General features: G+C 38.2%; 1 protein-coding gene across 1 annotated transcript in view; it reads left to right on the top strand.

Moving 5' to 3' along the window:
- The first annotated feature begins 1305 nt into the window (after positions 1-1305).
- Positions 1306-19880, top strand: part of LOC136882025 (oxysterol-binding protein-related protein 2) — a 495565-nt gene continuing 476990 nt past the window's right edge. The window contains exons 1-3 of the mRNA XM_068229471.1: positions 1306-1367; positions 1612-1782; positions 16728-16888. Coding sequence (XP_068085572.1) covers positions 1647-1782; positions 16728-16888 — 297 coding nt within the window. The 5' untranslated portion in view covers positions 1306-1367; positions 1612-1646. The remainder of the gene's footprint in view (positions 1368-1611; positions 1783-16727; positions 16889-19880) is intronic.

The following is a 19880-nucleotide window of genomic DNA, read 5'->3' as shown; positions in this document are numbered from 1 at the left end:
TATTTATCTTCAAGGTGCCATAAATCCTGGAAACTGGATTCTGTAGGATACCATTTAATAGGTACGGTAATAAATAATGCTATTGGTGTTTCGCCCTACCAATTACTTTTATGGTTTTTGGAGAGGTCGATGTGCCAGAATTTTGTCATGCAGTTCTTTTACATGCCGGTAAATCTGCCGACACAAGATTGATGCATTTGAACACCTTCAAATACCAGTGGACATCTAGGATTGAACCCACTAAGTTGAGCTCACAAAACCAGCGCTCTACCTTCTGAGCCACTCAGCCAGACAGGATACTATTTATCACATACGCCTTCTGTATGCATGCTGGATTCTGTTACAAACACAGGCAACATAACTTTGAAATTCACTACTTTGAACTTTGTGATACACTTTTACAGATCTTTTAAAATATTTATGGTTTAAGGTGCTATAGTGTCTCATCTGGTGAATGTAATATTGTTTAAGCAGTAATTTTAACTGCGACAGCCAGAATTTGAGTTAACAGGTGTCACAAAGTTGAACCTATATGTAGGACAACTTGGTGACAACTATCATTCTGCAAAAAATACAGCTTGTGCTTTTAATGTCCGTCACAAAGTTGAACCTGTGAAAGGCTTCTTCACCGCAAGGCAGCTGAAAGTCATATAAAGTAACTATGTACATAGACAATGGGATGATGGAAACAGTGTAAAATAAACCACACTTTAGTGGTGCGCAATGCTTAGTTACCTAATAAAAAACGTTTGTGATTAGTCTGCTATGCCATCAGAGATATCTTTGTAGAGCATGGAGATAATGAAGAAACTGCTGGAGAGAAATAAATATTTGGATACGAGTATCGGACGACGACGACAAAGTTTTTTCTTTTTGTAGCTTTTAACTTCACAATTTTTTTTAGATTTTTAAAACTGTAGGTCTAATTTCACAATGTTTTTTTTAATTTTTCGTGTTTTTTACAAACTATTTCTTTTTTAATCAATATGTTCTGTGTTCATTATCCTCATGTAGCCTCTAGGTGTAGGAAGAATTTATAATAGGTACAATATTAAAAAAAAAATAGCTCCATAGACCTTATTTTTAAGGTATACAAGGTATATACGGGTAGTAAAGGATTCGGTAGGTGTTGATAGAATCTTTGAATGCTCGTTGATTGAGACCGAAGCAAAGACTTTACTATAAACTCATTGATTGAGTTGCCTGTGACGTCATTGCTACACTTTTTCCTGTGTTGGTACTGCGGAAATCTGTGTCTTTTGGCTATACTGGGAAGGGCGCGTTCAAATTGATTTTGCCGCAACACTGCAGTTTGACAGTTCGGAACTGATTACATGTTTTGGGCTACAGTGAGCACATGCTAATAGGTAATATTTTTAAACAGGTGTGAACTGCTGCGGATTTTACGTATATTAGTGATAAAATAAATGTTTTTTCTCTCTTATGATTTTAAACTATAGCACATGAATTTTAACGTGTCGCAATATTGTTATGTATTTCATGTTTCAAGGTTATGTCTGTCGTGTTTATTTGTTTTTTATACGCAGTACTTTATGACAAGGTTTAAGAATTTGTCACCCCGGGTCAGTAATTTTTGTTTTTCCATTTCAGGTTAAACCTGACAATGATTTTTATGGTATTGTAAAATGAATGACATTTGTTCGGAAATGGAACTGCAGGAAATTTTATTATACAGCTCAAGGCATGGTGATGCCACAATGGTTCGGGAGCTGCTTACTGCAAGGCAAGAGCAGCAACTAGTACTTGATATCAGCTGTAAAGGTAAACCTCTTTCAGTTATTATTGACTATACCTGAATTTACACAAGAGTGATTTGAATGAGTTTATTACCTTCTTGTAGATCAGTTATTGGTTTTAAAAGTTCTTCAGCTAGATCTATTGGGGATATTTTGACTTGGAAGTTACAATATTATTTAAGGCTAAGTAGATTCTCTTGATTAGAAACATATTATGAGGTGTAGCTTAAATTTAACTTGTAATGTCATTTGGCATTAGAGTGGAGAATTTGTCCAAGAAAATTTTTATTTCAGAATGTAAAGCAAAACTATATTTGAGAGCTATAGAGTGTAAGAATCACACAACATAGTTTTGCATTTTTATATCATCAGAGTATGAGAATAGAGGTAAATTGGTAGCTTTTACAGGGACAACAAGGTAGCCTATGTAACTGAAAAGAACTTTTTCACTGATCAGACAGTTCTTCCAATTAATATTTAGATCCAAATAATTGTTACTGCTGTCCTTCATGCTTATTTTTTACCAGCTTATGAGCATCAGGTTGATCCATTAATGTAGCTGATTGCTTACACCAGGAATTGATCAGTGTTCATTATCATCAAAAGTCTTAAGAGATTGGTTGCAGGAATACCCCAATCCGCATGATGTAAAAAATCTGTGGGACGTATCTAGTTTATATATTTTTGCTAGTGTTTGTCTTCAGACTGGAGCCTGTTTGGATCTTCAAATAGCACCACCAGAGGTGAAACTGCAATTAAACCTATGGCGGCACCATAATGAGGCATACACAGCATGGTGAGGAGTCAGGTTGTTTGTCATGGCTTTTGCCACTGAGCCAGAAAGTGCTGTTCCAACATGAGTACCTCCTTTCATAATATCCAGATGCACTAGTCATGGTGGAAATGTCATTACTCCAGCTCCTGCTAGATTGGGGCATTTATTGCAATTCTCCACCTTTCTCTCTCCTTCCGGACTTTTGTCCATGTCCATTCTTCTTCTTGCACTCTCTTTATTGAATTGATCCAACTTGTTCTAGGTCTTAATTATAAGCTATAAATTTCATTTTTGTTCCGTATTGAAGTGCAGTTATAAGAATAAATTGACAAGAGGGTCTACCTTTTCAATACACTATATCAAGTAAATGATATTACATAAGACTAGGGACTAGTTTGTCACTTAGTGGCCATCTTCAGCCAAATAAAAATTAAACAGATTATGTGATAATTAAAACATATGTATAACAGACGAAGACAACGTTGCAGGAATAATTATAGGTCTAACATTAAACTACGTCTTCCACTTTTATGACCGCATATGATCACTTTAGTCAGTCCATCGTCCAGGTCTTGCAGTCCACCCAGTACTTCTTCAGACGCTCTAATCTTCGTGCCCTTTCCTCGGTTGAAAATATGCACGTTGTTGGTTTGTTTCGTTTAAGGGTAAAGCGGAGGTTTGTATTCAATTTTATTTGTAGTGTCTTCTGTTGTAAGGCCTGTTTCCTTCAGATCCTCTCTTACTTCTCTGATTCATTTACATTCTGTTGTGGTATTTTGGGAGATGAGATTGTGTTGTACTAGTTGTTTCAGAAGTCTCGAATCCTGCATCCTCATGATATGTCCAAAGAATCCCAGTCTCCTCTTACGCATAGTATCTGTAATGGGTTCTAGCTCTTTGTACATGACTTTGTTTGGTGTTATTTTTCGTTGAGCCGGGCTGAGTGGCTCAGACGGTTAAGGCGCTGGCCTTCTAATCCCAACTTGGCAGGTTCGATCCTGGCTCAGTCCGGTGGTATTTGAAGGTGCTCAAATACGACAGCCCCGTGTCGGTAGATTTACTGGCACGTAAAAGAACTCCTGCGGGACTAAATTCCGGCACCTCGGCGTCTCCGAAGACCTTAAAAAGTAGTTAGTGGGACGTAAAGCAAATAACATTAATTATTATTAATTATTTTTCGTTGATGCAGGTTCTTCCAATCCTCTTTTCAATTTTCTGAAGTCTGTCAGTCTTTGATTGTTTATTCAGGTGAAAAAGTGTTTCTGCTGCATATGTAGCTTCCAGTTTTATAACTGTGTTGTAATGTTTTATTTTTGCATTTATTGGTAAATATTTCTTTTTGTAGATATACCATGTTAATTTTTGGGCTTTAGCTAATCTATTCTTGTTTGGATTGAGATTTTTTTTCATTCAGGTTATGTGTTATTACTTCTCAAAGATATTTAAATTGAGTTACTATTTTGATTTTATTACCATTTATGGTAACTTCTTTTAGTTGTGTTGCCTTCCCACGGGTCGTCTTCCTTCTACTTTTCTGTCACATTCCTTCCTTGCAGTTCTGTTAACTTGCATCCTTTTCATGTGACCAAACCACTTCAGTCTTGATTCTGAATCTTATTGAGGAGAGAATCATCTATTCCTACTTCTCTAATTTTCTCATTCCTAATCTTGTCTTTCCTGGTTTTCTGGATCATAGTGCGTAGGAATTTAATTTCAGCTGCCTGGAGTTTGGAATTATCTCTATTGGTCAGTGTTGTGGTTTCGAGACTGTATGTAAGAATTGGTGTAAAATAGGACTTGTGCAATTTTTGTTTTTATAGGTATTTGCTCCCCCCCACAGCAGGTGTCTTACCTGGTTGTAAAATTGTGTTGCCTTATTGATTCGATTGTTCACCTCATGTTTTGCTAGGTTGTCATTTGATATAACGCTACCCAAGTATTTGAAAACTGGAACGCTGCCCAGTTGGGCTTCATTTAACATGACTATTGGTTCTGCTCCTTCTCCATACACATTCATCACCACCGTCTTGGTCTTACTGATGTTTAAACCATATTTCTTAAACTCCTCATTCCAGCTTTGCATTCTCTCTCTCCATTCCTCTTCTGAGTTACTCCAGATCGCAACATCATCTGCAAATGTGAAGACTTTGATATCTCCATGTTCTTTCCTTTTAATAGATTTCATTACTACATCCATCACAATAATAAATAGAAGTGGTGACAATGAGCTGCCCTGCTGCACTCCTCTCTTTGTTTCAGACCAGTCCGACAAACCATGTCCTACTTGAATACAACTTCTGTTCCCACTATACAACATTTTCACTTTGTCTATGAGGCTGTCTTGCACTTGAAGTTCTTTCATGCATTGCCAAATTCTTTCTCTTGGTACACTGTCGTAGGCTTTCTCAATGTCCAAAATTATTAGAAATAAAGGCTTGTTCTTCTCCCAGTATTTTTCCATTAGCATCCTAATTGCAAATATAAGGTCTGGTCTGAAACCATACTGCTCTTCTTCCAAAATTGGTTCAAGAATATCTCTGATTCTGGTCTGTTATTTTTTCCAATATTTTCAGGACATGAGACAGTAGTGTAATACCACAATAATTAGTACATTTTCGTCGGTTTCCTTCCTTGAACAGAGGTACAATGATGCCCATCTTCCAGTCCTCAGGAATAGTATTTTCCTCCCATATCTTGGTGAGCAGTCTGTAGAGCCAATTCCTGGAATTTCTGCCGCTTTCAGCATATCTGCATTTAGTTCATCTATGCCCACTGCCCTTCCTTTCTTCATGCTCTTGAGCGCATTTTCAACCTCAAGCCATGTAATTGGTGGTTCAGTTGTGGTTTTTCGACTTGGCTCTCCTCTATCCGTTATGTTTTTCTGTATCTCCATTCAGCAAATTTTCGAAATAGATCGTGAGTTCCTGTTTAATTTCTCCCTCTTCTTGTGCCAGATTTCCATCCTCACCTCACGTTTTATTGCTTTTATGGTCTCTTGATCGCTTTGCTTTCTTTTCACTACTCTGTATAGCAATTTCATATTTCCTCTACTGTCCTCTTCTAGTTTGTCTGCAAACTCATTCCATTTTTTCTTGTTTCCTTCCCTTACAATGTTCTTTACAGCAAGTTTCTTGTTCCTGTATACTCCTTGGAGTCTTTGTATTTCTTGTTCATTCCGTTCTTATCCCTGTTTTTGTTTTTCCTCGTCCAGTGCCTTCTTTATTTAGTTTCTTTCTTTCACGGCTGTTTTCACTCTATCATTCCACCCTGGTGACTCCTTTTTTCTTTCGATGGAACTTGTAACACCACATAGGTTTTTGGCTTCTCCCACAAAGTTGTCTTTGAAAGCTTTCCACTCTTCATTAACATTGGTTACTTCAACCTTTCGTCAGACTCTGTTGAATCCTTAGTTTGTATTCTTCCTTTATTGGGACTTATTGCAACTTCCAAATTTTAACCCTAGGTTTTTCCATAATAATTTTCTGCATTTCATTAGTCTTATGTTTGAAGTCTACTATCTGTGGTCACTGTCCATGCTTTCACTAAAGATGACCTTTACATCTGTGATGTATCTGCCACCATCTTTATTCGTGATTACGTAGTCAATGTTCTATACTGGCCATCCCAACTGTACCGTGTTACTCTGTGACTGTCTTTTTTTTTTTTTTTTTAAGAATGTGTTTTTTATTATTATAAGATCATTTCTTCTGCGCAGATCTAATAGTTGTTCTCCTTCTGGATTCCGTTGTCCAAATCCATGTGGACCAATGATGTTCTCGTACCCAAGTCTGGCTACCCCAACTTGCGCATTTAGATTTCCAATAATAATAATAATAATAATAATAATAATAGTAACGTTTTCCTCATTAACTGTATCTTCCAGGTCTTGACTAAATTTCTCTGTCTTCCTCACTGCAGCCTGTCTGTGGGGCATATACTTGTATGACAGTGTACTTAGTGTTCTCCAGTTTCATGAACATTTTAATGATTCTATCATTTTTGCAGATAACTTCAGCTCGAGCATCAGTCCCTTTGTTAATTAAGAATCCAACACCATTTTTAGCTACCTTCTCCTGTCCACTCCAGTATAATTTGTATCCTTCACGAAGTGTCTTACTTCCAGTCCCTTTCCATTTGGACTCACTTAATTCCAATATTGATATTTTTCTTCTATCCATCATATCTAGTTCTTCTACCTATCCATGCAAAACCACTGTACAATTAATTGGAAACATGCTGAATAATAGACTCTTTCAGGTTGTTCTAGGGAATAGGACTAGCAAGCTGAGAAGATTGAACAATGGTCTCCCTCAAGGATCAGTCTTGGCTCCTCTCCTGTTCAATCTGTATATATCAGATTTGCCACCAACGAAATGTAGAAAATTTTGCTATGCTGATGATATAACTTTAGCTACAAGTCATAGTAACCTGAAAGAAACAGAACATTTTAACTGATGACCTTTCCATTCTTAGTGACTATTTTTGGAAATGGAGACTCCAACCAAACACTAGCAAAACTGAGGTGTCCTGTTTTCATCTAAATAACAAAATGGCAAACTGTACTCTCCAAGTGTGTCTTAACGGTAAGGTCCTCAGACACAATAATTACCCAAGGTACTTAGGTATAACATTAGATCGGACACTCTCCTTCAGGCAACATCTAGTAAATACAGCAGCAAAGATTAGGAGTCGTGCGAACCATGTGACCTTGCCGCGGTGGGGAGGCTTGCGTGTCCCAATGATGCAGATAGCCGAGCCGCAGGTGCAACCATATCGGATGGGTATCTGTTGAGAGACCAGACTAACAAATGGTTCATCGAAAGGGCGGTAGCAGCCTTTCGGTAGTTGCAAGGGCGGCAGTCTGGATGATTGACTGATACGGCCTTGTAATAATACTCAACATGGCTTAGCTGTGTTGATACTGCTACACGGCTGAAAGCAATGGGAAACTACAGCCGTAACTAACTCCCGAGGACATGCAGCTCTCTCTGTATGAATGATGTACTGATGATGGCTTCCTCCCGGGTAAAATATTCCGGAGGTAAACTAGTCCCCCATTCGGATCTCTGGGTGGGGACTACACGAGAGGGGGTGATCATCAGGAAGATGGATACTGACATTCTGCGAGTCGGAGCGTGGAATGTTAGAAGTTTGAATCGTTGTGGTAGGTTAGAGAATCTGAAAAGGGAGATGGATAGGCTAAAGTTAGATGTAATTGGCATAAGTGAAGTATGTTGGCAGGAAGAACAAGATTTTTGGTCAGGCGACTACCGAATTATCAACACAAAATCAAACAGAGGAAATGCAGGAGTTGGTTTAATAATGAATAAGAAAATAGGGCAGCGGGTAAGCTACTACGACCAGCATAGTGAAAGAATTATTGTCGTCAAGATAGACACCAAACCAATGCCCACCACAATAGTGCAGGTCTATATGCCTACTAGTTCAGCGGATGATGAAGAAATCGAAAGAATATATGAGGAGATAGAAGATTTAATACAATATGTAAAAGGTGACGAGAATCTAATTGTGATAGGAGACTGGAATGCAGTGGTAGGCCAAGGAAGAGAAGGTAGTACAGTAGGAGAATTTGGATTGGGACAAAGGAACGAAAGAGGAAGTCGTCTGGTTGAATTCTGCACTGATCATAATTTAGTCCTGGCCAATACTTGGTTCAAACACCACAAACGACGGCCGCATACGTGGACGAGACCTGGAGACACTGGAAGGTATCAAATAGACTTCATTATGATTAGGCAGAGATTCAGAAACCAGGTGTTGGATTGCAAAACTTTCCCAGGAGCAGACGTGGACTCTGACCACAACTTGTTGGTCATGAAATGCCATCTGAAGTTGAAGAAATTGAAGAAAGGAAAGAATGCAAAGAGATGGGATCTAGACAAGTTGAAAGAAAAGAATGTGAGGGATTGTTTCAAGGAACATGTTGCACAAGGACTAAATGAAAAGGCTGAAGGAAACACTATAGAGGGAGAGTGGAGAGTCATGAAAAATGAAGTCAGTAGGGCTGCTGAAGAAATGTTAGGAAGGAAGAAAAGATAAACTAAGAATCAGTGGATAACTCAGGAGATACTAGACCTGATTGATGAACGACGAAAATACAAGAATGCTAGAAATGAAGAGGGCAGAAAAGAATACAGGCGATTAAAGAATGAAGTGGATAGAAAGTGCAAGGCAGCTAAGGAAGAATGGCTGAAGGAGAAGTGCAAGGATGTCGAAGGCTGTATGGTCCTGGGAAAGGTAGATGCTGCATACAGGAAAATCAAGGAAACCTTTGGAGAAAGGAAATCTAGGTGTATGAATATTAAGAGCTCAGATGGAAAACCACTTCTAGGGAAAGAAGACAAAGCAGAAAGATGGCAGGAGCATATCCAACAGTTGTATCAAGGTAAAGATGTAGAAAATTTGGTTCTGGAACATGAAGAGGCTGTTGATGCTGATGAAAAGGGAGACCCAATTTTGAGGTCAGAGTTTGACAGAGCTGTGAGTGACCTCAATAGGAACAAGGCACCTGGAATTGATGACATTCCCTCTGAATTACTGACTGCCTTAGGAGAAACCAGCATGGCAAGGTTATTTCATTTAGTGTGCAAGATGTATGAGACAGGAGAAGTCCCATCCGATTTTCAGCAGAATGTTGTTATACCTATTCCCAAGAAAGCCGGTACTGACAGGTGTGAAAACTACCGCACCATTAGTTTAGTATCTCATGCCTGCAAAATTTTAACACGTATTATTTACAGAAGAATGGAAAAACAAGTTGAAGCTGAGTTGGGAGAAGATCAATTTGGCTTCAGAAGAAATGTAGGAACACGTGAAGCTATCCTGACTTTACGTCTGATCTTAGAGGATCGAATCAAGAAGGACAAGCCCACGTACATGGCATTCGTAGATCTAGAAAAGGCATTCAATAATGTTGATTGGACCAAGCTATTTATGATTCTGAAGATGATAGGGATCAGATACCGAGAACGAAGAATTATCTACAATCTGTATAAAAATCAGTCTGCAGTGATAAGAATCGAGGGCTTTGAAAAAGAAGCAGCAATCCAGAAAGGAGTGAGGTAAGGCTGTACATTGTCCCCTCTCCTTTTCAATGTTTACATAGAACAGGCAGTAAAGGAAATCAAAGAGAAATTTGGAAAGGGAATCACAGTCCAAGGAGAGGAAATCAAAACCTTGAGATTTGCCGATGATATTGTTATTTTATCTGAGACTGCAGAAGATCTCGAAGTTGCTGAATGGTATGGATGAAGTCTTGGGTAAGGAGTACAAGATGAAAATAAATAAGTCCAAAACAAAAGTAATGGAGTGCAGTCGAACGAAGGCAGGTGATGCAGGAAATATTAGATTAGGAAATGAAGTCTTAAAGGAAGTAGATGAATATTGTTACTTGGGTAGTAAAATAACTAACGATGGCAGAAGTAAGGAGGACATAAAATGCAGACTAGCACAAGCAAGGAAGAGCTTTCTTAAGAAAAGAAATTTGCTCACTTCAAACATTGATATCGGAATTAGAAAGATGTTTTTGAAGACTTTCGTGTGGAGCGTGGCATTGTATGGAAGTGAAACATGGACGATAACTGGCTCAGAAAGAAAGAGAATAGAAGCTTTTGAAATGTGGTGTTACAGAAGAATGCTGAAGGTGAGATGGATAGATCGAATCACGAATGAAGAGATACTGAATCGAATTGGTGAGAGGAGATCGATTTGGCTAAATTTGACGAGAAGAAGAGATAGAATGATAGGACACATCTTAAGACACCCAGGACTTGTTCAGTTGGTTTTTGAAGGAAGTGTAGGGGGTAAGAACGGTAGGGGTAGACCAAGATATGAATATGACAAGCAGATTAGAGCAGATGTAGGATGCAATAGTTACGTAGAAATGAAAAGGTTAGCACAGGATAGGGTGGCATGGATAGCTGCATCAAACCAGTCTATGGACTGATGACTCAAACAACAACAACATTCTGCAGAATTTGTGTGGTACAACCTGGGGTGCTTCTGCAACTACCTTGAGATGTTCTGCCCTTGGTTTAGTTTTCTCTGCGGCAGAATATTGTGCTCCTGTGTGGATCAACAGCTGCCATGTGAAACTTGTGGACACTCAACTCAACAACACAATGAGGATTATTTCAGTTGTAATAAGATCAACTCCTACCCACTGGCTTCCTGTCTTGAGCAACATCATGCCTCCTTCATTCTGTAGAGCACAAGCACTGTTGAGAGAATACTCCAAGATAAATGAGAACCGTGACTTGCCCATCCACTCCTATATTCCTGACCTTCAGAGGAACCGGTTGAAATCTAGACATCCGCCAGTTAAGTTCGCTCAGAAGCTCACAGAAGACCATTTCAACCCCCTATGCCCAATGGAAGGAAGATTGGATCTCAAAAACAGGTGAACATCTCTGGCCTTTCTTCCCACCTAATTCGAGGTCTGATCTCCCAAGAAGAACTTGGACCATCCTTAATAGGATTCGATGTGGTCATGGTGTCTGTGCTGCGTCCCTGTATAAATGGGGAAAGATACAATCTCCCGAGTGTGATTGTGGTGCTCCTTTTCAAACCATCGAACACATTGTAAAGGAGTGTAGCAGAAGAGCCTACTCTGGAGATTGGTTTGATTTTCTAGAGGTCAATACAGAGGCTCTAGAATGGATAACAACTTTGGACATTAAAATATAATGTACTTGCTTTCTTTTTTCTGTATATATTTATATGCCATACGATAAATAATAATAAATGTTCATAGTTCCAATTCGGTATTTGAATCTATTTATTTTAGGTTTCCTTTCAGAACATTGTATATCATCAGCCTTACGGTCATCATACTTTACCATTGTCTGAAAGGACGTGTCGGTCCGGTCTATAATCTTCTTTCCGGGGTCTTTTTCTTATTGAAAGCAACTGTACTCAGTACTCTCCTGCTGACTTGCTAGGCCTAATCCATTAGAGGATTTTCTTTCAGAGTTTACTCCCTTAGCCTTTGAGGATGCCTTCCTCATCCTACACGGCAGTAGGTTCCATCTGTACACCCCCAGAAGGATGGGTTGCCTCTTCCGCCATCTCCACCGTACCAAAGCCCATCTTCTCCGCTGTAGATGCTGTTGAGGTCTTCATCCTTAACCCAGGGCAAGGGCCTTCCATATTTAATAATAATAATAATGTTATTTGTTTTACGCCCCACTAACTACTTTTTAAGGTCTTCGGAGACGCCGAGGTGCCGGAATTTAGTCCCGCAGGAGTTCTTTTACGTGCCAGTAAATCTACCAATACGGGGCTGTTATATTTGAGCACCTTCAAATACCACCGGACTGAGCCAGGATCGAACCTGCCAAGTTGGGGTTAGAAGGCCAGCGCCTTAACCGTCTGAGCCAATCAGCCCGGCCCCTCCATATTTGACCCCTGGAGAGAGAGTGTGTCCCAATATTCTAAAGCCCCCAGGAATTGGGCTACCTGTTGGTCCGCGGTTGTATTGGTTATTTCAAACCAGCCCTACATACTGTAGGGGCCCCCTATCCGCCACCTGGGGTCAGGTTTCCCTGGTTACTTAATGGAAGTTAACCCCACCCACAAGGAGTGAGGTTATTTTCAGAGCGGAGAGTGTTGCTGGAATGAAATGACATGGAAAACTGGAGTATCCGGAGAAAAACCTGTCTCACCTCCGTTTTGTCCAGCACAAATCTCGCATGGATTGACCAGGATTTGAACCACGGAACCTATCGTTGAGAGGCCGGTGCGCTACCGCCTGAGCCACAGACGGTCTAACGAGCACGTAACTACATTATGTAAAAACCCGTTCGACAAGTATGGATTTTACATGTAATTAATCTCATAATAGAACCGTATTGAGGACAATATATTAAAATTATAAAATCCTTTTAATAACCACCTACTCAATACATTACATTACTCATTGAATTATAAAATAATCATGAGGTGTCTTAAATAAAGGAACATGTTTCGTTCAACATAGCGAACATCATCAGCCTTAATTTACAAAGATTAGGTCAGGGCCCTGAGCTGAATGATAAAAATTGTTAAGAGTGACAATGCCATAATAAAAAGTAAAATGATAACATTAGACTTGAAATTATAACAATATGTACAGATTAACAGCAAGTATTTGTAGAGGAGTACTTTGAACGATGGTAGTAGGCTGCGCGAATCAAACTGGCGAGTAACCTTATTGCTGCTTCTAGTGTTGTATGTATACATACAACGTTAGCGAACACCTCACACTAGTCCCAAGGATTTCTAACTCCAATTGTGCCATAATCTCCTCCATCCATCTCTGGTTTGCTGGAACTCTCCCTACTTTCAAGTTTATTGTTACTTTTTAACGAGTCCATATTGGTGTCCTACGTTGTATAAGATTGATTTTACTGCTAGCGTGTAAATACGGACTAGTTCAACTTGTATTTCCTTCTGGCATTGTGTTGGCTCTCCTACAGAATTCCTAACTACTGAAGTTCACGTCATTTCAACCTTAGTTTCGTCGCCATGCGCCTTTTAACTGACTCAGTTTGACTCATACTATTCAATAAACTCTATTTTAACTTTTGTTTTGCTCAATTTAAGAACTCCATAGTCAATAATTAATCCACGCTTCACGCATTGACATATATTTTAAGATCCACTATATCCATATCTTTTTACTTTAACAACCTCATGTTTGTTTTAACTTTATAGACTACCATCGTTCAAAGTACTCCTCTACAAATACTTGCTGTTAATCTGTACATATTGTTATAATTTCAAGTCTAATGTTATCATTTTACTTTTTATTATGGCATTGTCACTCTTTTAACAATTTTTATCATTCAGCTCAGGGCCCTGACCTAATCTTTGTAAATTAAGGCTGATGATGTTCGCTATGTCGAACGAAACATGTTCCTTTATTTAAGACACCTCATGATTATTTTATAATTCAATGAGTAATGTAATGTATTGAGTAGGTGGTTGTTATTAAAAGGATTTTATAATTTTAATAAAGTATGGATTTACCTTCGAGAGCTAGAGTGTATCACATGCTTGCTTATCCTCAAAGGAATAGGAATAGAACTGTTTTCACAAGTTCCATCTGCTAACATATGGGTTGTGAACAGAGGGTTTTTCTAGATCTGAATGGAGGAACATTTTGAAAATGAATACTATTGTCTCACCTGTATGTTATCTTTCTGAATGTTGCACTGGCACAGGCCATTGCAGACATTGCAGCGAGTATTGAAACAGTCTCTAGTGTGCTGCGGAAGTGTCCCAAGGGGAAAACGGTATAAATTAAGACGCCATAATATAGTATGTGAGCGAAGTAATTATAAATTCAAATAATTCTATCCTCAATCTGCAATTAGAGCTATTACCCACATGACAGATTCCCTATTAGTTGCTTACCTAGCTTAGTGCTGCAGGTACTTTGTTAACTTATGCTAGTAGTAAACTTTTTTTTAATGAAGCAGGAGTGGCTATTTAGGAGACAAAATAAAATAAATTTTGGTTTCTTCATTTAAGAATTATTATTATTATTAGAGGTTAAATACTCATTTAGATTTTTTTAAAGAATGGATGAAGATAAGTTTTATTTTTGTTACTGAATTTGGTGGAGACTAAGATTGTAGAAGAGGATACTAGATTGTAGAATTCTACCTGATGAATTTTTTTTAGTAGGTTGCAATATTTCGAGGTAGTATTAGGTGAACTTCAGTCAAATTTGGCAATTACTCTCCAAAGCATTACCCATCTTTATACTATTATGATGGTCACTGCTTGTATAGTTATGTAGAGACTTATTCCACTCCATTACCAGGTGTTTTGTGCTCAACTAATCTTTAGACCCTGCCCTATTAGTCCGACTCTCCCCATTGACCCAGATATTGCATGGAAATAGATGTTGATTTTACTGGACAGATTCATAAGTGAAGTTCATAGTGCGCATGCGCCGATGTTATAAGCCATACCACAAAAATCAGTGTAATAGGAATGTATAGAACTAGCACCGATAGAGCGCACTGCTGTTGTACTGGGTAAGCACAATGCGCTCTTCATTTGTCTCTTGTGTACTCATGCCGCTAAATATCTACGAATTTAAGTTGCTTAAATTGTTATTTTCTTGACTATGCTGAGCTATTGCAGTGTTCCTCTTTGAAAAAATCAGGGAAGCCCATTTTCGTTTCACCAGTTTCTACAAAATAAAGAAATGAGGAAGAAATGGTTACATGCTATTAGAAGGAGAAATTTTGGTGAGAAGAATCTGACCAAAAATATTAAAATGTGTTCCCATTATTTTCAACCCGGTAACTTCACAAAAACTTCGTTAGGTAAGTGCAATTTACGAAGGGAAATAACTCCTATTTTCTACCTATAAACTGATTAGGCGTTTTGATAACAACCACCAAATGTATGCGTTTGTGTTTAAAGGGGAGAGAACAAGATTAAAACCGGGCGCTGTTCCATCACTTTTTCCGTGGACTACGAACACTACAAAAACAAGGAAGAGGCCATACACCAGAAAATTGCCTAAAATATCAGAATATGCAGAAATCGCCTCCTTTGAAGTAGGGAAGAAATCGTGAATATACCCAAAGAAGTGAATGTTACATTTGTGACTCCCATTTTCAAAGACATCAGCACTCAAAAAATACTGCAGGGAATTTGGTTGTTGAGCAAACAATGCGTAATCCTGATGCCATATAACTTTATACAGGGTTTGTAGATGTTCAACATTGTAATTTGGTGTTTGCTGTTCTTGGAGAAAACAGATACAATTTACAGATATGCCCTCTTGAACCCAGACTGTGTTTCTTCTTGACAGTTATGAAGCTAAGGACCAACAAATCTGACAAAGAACTAAGCCTTAACTTCGGAACTACTGTTGGGAGAATATTTAATGTTTGGATTAATTTCATGCACTGCCAATTTAAAGAGTTGAACATTTGGCCTGATAGAGAGAAAATCTCCTTGAAAACAGCCCCCTTGCTTTTAGACAGAAATACCCCTCGACTAGAGTTATAACTGGTACAACTGAGATTATAATAGCAAAACTTGTTCCAAGGGCAAACATTCCACTTTCATAGGGCTATCTGGCCTCAACAGCTTGGTAGGGGGATGCTGAAAAGTTTATAAATTTTGGCTGCATGTTTCTGAACACTGAAGTCTTGGGGAAGTGCTCCAATGCGTAGCTTATAGCAGCAATATACGTACAACATGCCTTGGGGCCTGCTCCAGCAAAACGTTCACCTTCCCCTGCTATGTCACCAGGTACTCCTAAAATAAGCTTCACATTATAGGTCTTATGTTTTGTGTACTCGGATTTCACAGCACTGCATTTTATAATGTCACCCGATTGAAATTAACCTTTTATAAACAAAACAAACTGTTCACTGAAAAGTCTGTATCCAGCATAACACAATGATTTGTAGTTGGAAACAGGTGCTCCATCTATTTCCAATTTTCTAAATACAAAATAATCCATCAGATGCAAATTTTTGATGGTGATCTTCACCTTATGGCTGATGGTCAAATATTCAAAGGAACCGGCACTGGGAAACTCAAGAATATTCACATGCCTTTGGTGGTGGACAAAGACTGTATATGCAGTTTCATGTAAGCCATCAACCTTAAAAAAATACATGAATCGAAGTCTATAAGCGTCTATGCGTGTTTAAATATCTATTTATGATTGAAGTCTTTTGGAGGTACATTTATATATTTATCAATGTACAATACTCAAGTAATTGTAATCTTTAGGAAAAGGCATGCTGACTCCTATTCATTATTTGGATAATAAAGCGTGTTAGAATTTTCTAATTACCGCTCAACTAATTCTTCCTTCCTCCCACTAGTTTTAGCGATTCTGGTCCATAGCTCATATTGCAGCTGAAAATCGTCCGTAATATACAATTAATTAATAGTCTTGGAGTTAAATTAGAGAAGATACAATCGGCTATAGCTCAGAAAACTGTCACTTTCTATACATTACTCGCAGCTGACTGGGAGAAACATATGACGATCGCCTTGTGCTTACCCAGTAGTACATGAGCATTATCTCGCTATCTGGTGTGAGCTTTCTCTGCCTATATCCCTATTAGGGACTAAAGAATACTGGACCGTATATCCTCAAAGATGATCGATGTGTTTGATTTCTGCATATTAATGGGTGTATATTCTTTTTTCAGGTAAAAGCAAGAGTAATTTAGGATGGTCACCTCTACATTTATCAACTTACTTTGGCCATCGAGCTGTGGTTGAACTCTTGTTGGCTTATGGTGCTGATATTAATGCTGTCAATGATGCTGGTGATACTCCACTGCACAAGGCTGCATTCATTGGAAGGGAGGTGAGATAGTATAAAATTTGACAGACTAGTAATATGATTTGAAGATCTTTTCTCTACCCTAGCACTGAGAAAATGGGCTGCATAGAACAAAAGAAGAATTATATCTACGAAACTTGCTTCAAATCATACTTAGGGTTGGTGATTTTTCCCAATAGCAGTATTATGCAAAATGCTCATAATTGGCTTGTACTTCTGTATTTTCATTTTAATGCATTTTAAAAACATGGTGGAATGGAAAATTTATACTAAAATGTGATGTCAATGCAAAAATAAAAGATTTTTCAAATAAAATTATATTTACTGGTACAGTATGTTGTTCTGGAAACTTGTATAGAGGAGTTTGTGCCCACTTGGACTGTCTGCAAATGCTGTTAGGCTCAAATACAGTGTTTGCCCAAGCAGCTCTGCAGTGTATTTGGGGTCCTACCAAAATTGTAGATGCTAAAAGATATTTCAGTAATACAGTAATGCAGTTTAATTGTAAGTGATAGGACAACATGAATGACAGAACAACATTTTCAGATATGTTCTATGATTTCCTTAAACAGCGTCACTGATTTATGTATACAACTGAAGTAAATTTTATTTACTTTCTGTTTAATATTCTGATTTTGCGTTAATAACAATTTGATCTTTCTGTTATGCTTTAGATTAAGATCAGTTTAAAATAAATGAACAATTTTATTATACCGATTGTATTTCTGATCTTCATCTCCTTACCTGGCCTGGCATCACATTCATGCTCACATGGATGGTAATTTGGCTGCCCATCAATTTTTTAATCATTTTCATGAATTCTTTTGTCACTTCACCAATACCATTTTTAAATAATTAGGACTGCAAATCTGAGAAAACTTCAAACACACATTTTTGATCAAAACAGAAATATATATTACATAAATCACATAAATATTCAAAATAAATTCAATTCTTATATTATTTTTTATTTTATGAAGTACTTGTTCTTGTGACAAAGTATACTTTTACATTAATTAATAAAAAAGAAATACACACTTGAGAAATTGAGATAGTAAACTAATTGTAACAATGATTTCTTAGAATTATTAACAAACCCCTTAAGGCAGTGATGGCAATTTCCCACAACGTTGTCGCTGCCAGACATCTGTTTTGAAAATTTGGCAGCAAAAACTGGAATTGTTCCCCTTGGTCCAGTCATCAGACCCACTGTGTCAGTTACCTCTTGCTGGTTACTAAAATGGTATCGCATTTTCAGTCCTTCAAAAAAAGTTATACTACATACATACATTATCATTATTGACTGTTATGCCTTTCAGTGTTCAGTCTGCAAGCCTCTATGAATTTACTAAACATCGCCACAATCCTCTGTTTGCAACTAGTGCTGTGGCCTCATTTAGTTCTATACCTCTTATCTTTAAATCGTTAGAAACTGAGTCTAAACATCGTCGTCTTGGTCTCTCTCAACTTCTCTTACCCTCCATAACAGAGTCCATTATTCTCCTAAGTAACCTATTGTCCTCCATTCACCTCACATGACCCCAATACCGAAGCCATTTTATGCGTACAGCTTCATCCATAGAGTTCATTCCTAAATTAGCCTTTATCTCCTCATTCCGAGTACCCTCTTGCCATTGTTCCCACCTGTTCACATCAGCAATAATTCTTGCTATTTTCATGTCTGTTACTTCTAACTTATGAATGAGATATCCAGAGTCCACCCAGCTTTCGCTCCTGTAAAGCAAATTTGGTCTGAAAACAGACCGATGTAAAGATAGTTTCGTGTGGGAACTGACTTCCTTCTTACAGAATACTGTTGATCGCAACTGCGAGTTCACTGCATTAGCTTTACTACACCTTGATTCAATTTCACTTGCTATATTACCATCCTGGGAGAACACACAACTTAAATACTTGAAACTATCTACCTGATCTAGCTTTGTATCACCAATATGACATTCAATTCTGTTGAATTTCTTACCTACTGACATCAATTTAACCCTGAAGATGGTTTTTCTTGGATTCCCATTTTCTCATCAGGCAAATGCTGGGACTGTACCTTAATTAAGGACATGGATGCTTCCTTCCCACTCCTAGCCCTTTCCTATCCCATCGTCACCGTAAGACCTATCTGTGTTGGTGCGGCATAAAGCCAATTGTAGAAAAAAATTTACTTTTGACCCGGACTTTGGGTGTAGTCATTTTTTGCTATTTATTGATTAAAAAAACAGTGAATGCCAGATATGGCAGTATGAATCAGAACGAATCAAAGGAGGAATAAGTAGCGACTGCCAAGGCAGCCATGTTTTGATTCAGCTTTCTAATCACAAACAAGTCTATTCATTTCATGCACTTAGTCATGATTCATTTCGTCAGTGCTATGATTTGTTCATTCTGAATCACTCGTTCAGAATCTCCAAATCTCTAATGGAGACTCTCCGTCTCTGTCTCTCCACCATTGCTCTCTGAAGACTCTGCCTGCATCTCTACAACTGAGGTTTTCCATTGCTTTCTGGGTGTATCTCTAGGTCTCTTTTTGGTCTCTTTCTATCTTTGCACCGGAGATTTTTATTTTTTATTTTTCCTTACAAGTTGCTTTTCATTATGGCAACGATAGGGTAGGAAAGGACTAGGAATGGGAGGGAAGCAGCCATGGTATTGAGGTACAGCGTTGGCCTTGTGGGAAAATGGGAAACCACGGAAAACCATCTTCAGGGCTGCCGACAGTGGGGTTCGAACCCACTATCCCCTGAATTCAAGCTCACAGCTGCAGTCCCCTAACTGCATGGCCAACTCGCTTGGTGGAGAATCCTTCAGTCGGTCATTCTTCTGGTATCCTCAAGTGGCCAAACTATCTCATTTCGATAACATCTGTCTTCGAATTCTTTGTACTCCTGTAACATTTTTAACTTCATTCCAAATCCTCTCTTATTTCATATTGTATGGTACCAATTAATAATGATTGTGCTCTGTTAATTATAAACATAATTGGCACTTAATTATTGAAAGTATATTC

This window comes from Anabrus simplex, chromosome 10 (assembly GCF_040414725.1).
Source record: "Anabrus simplex isolate iqAnaSimp1 chromosome 10, ASM4041472v1, whole genome shotgun sequence".
Lineage (NCBI taxonomy): Eukaryota > Metazoa > Arthropoda > Insecta > Orthoptera > Tettigoniidae > Anabrus > Anabrus simplex.
The sequence above is the reverse complement of the archived record's forward strand: the minus strand, read 5'-3'. Positions and strand labels throughout refer to the sequence as shown.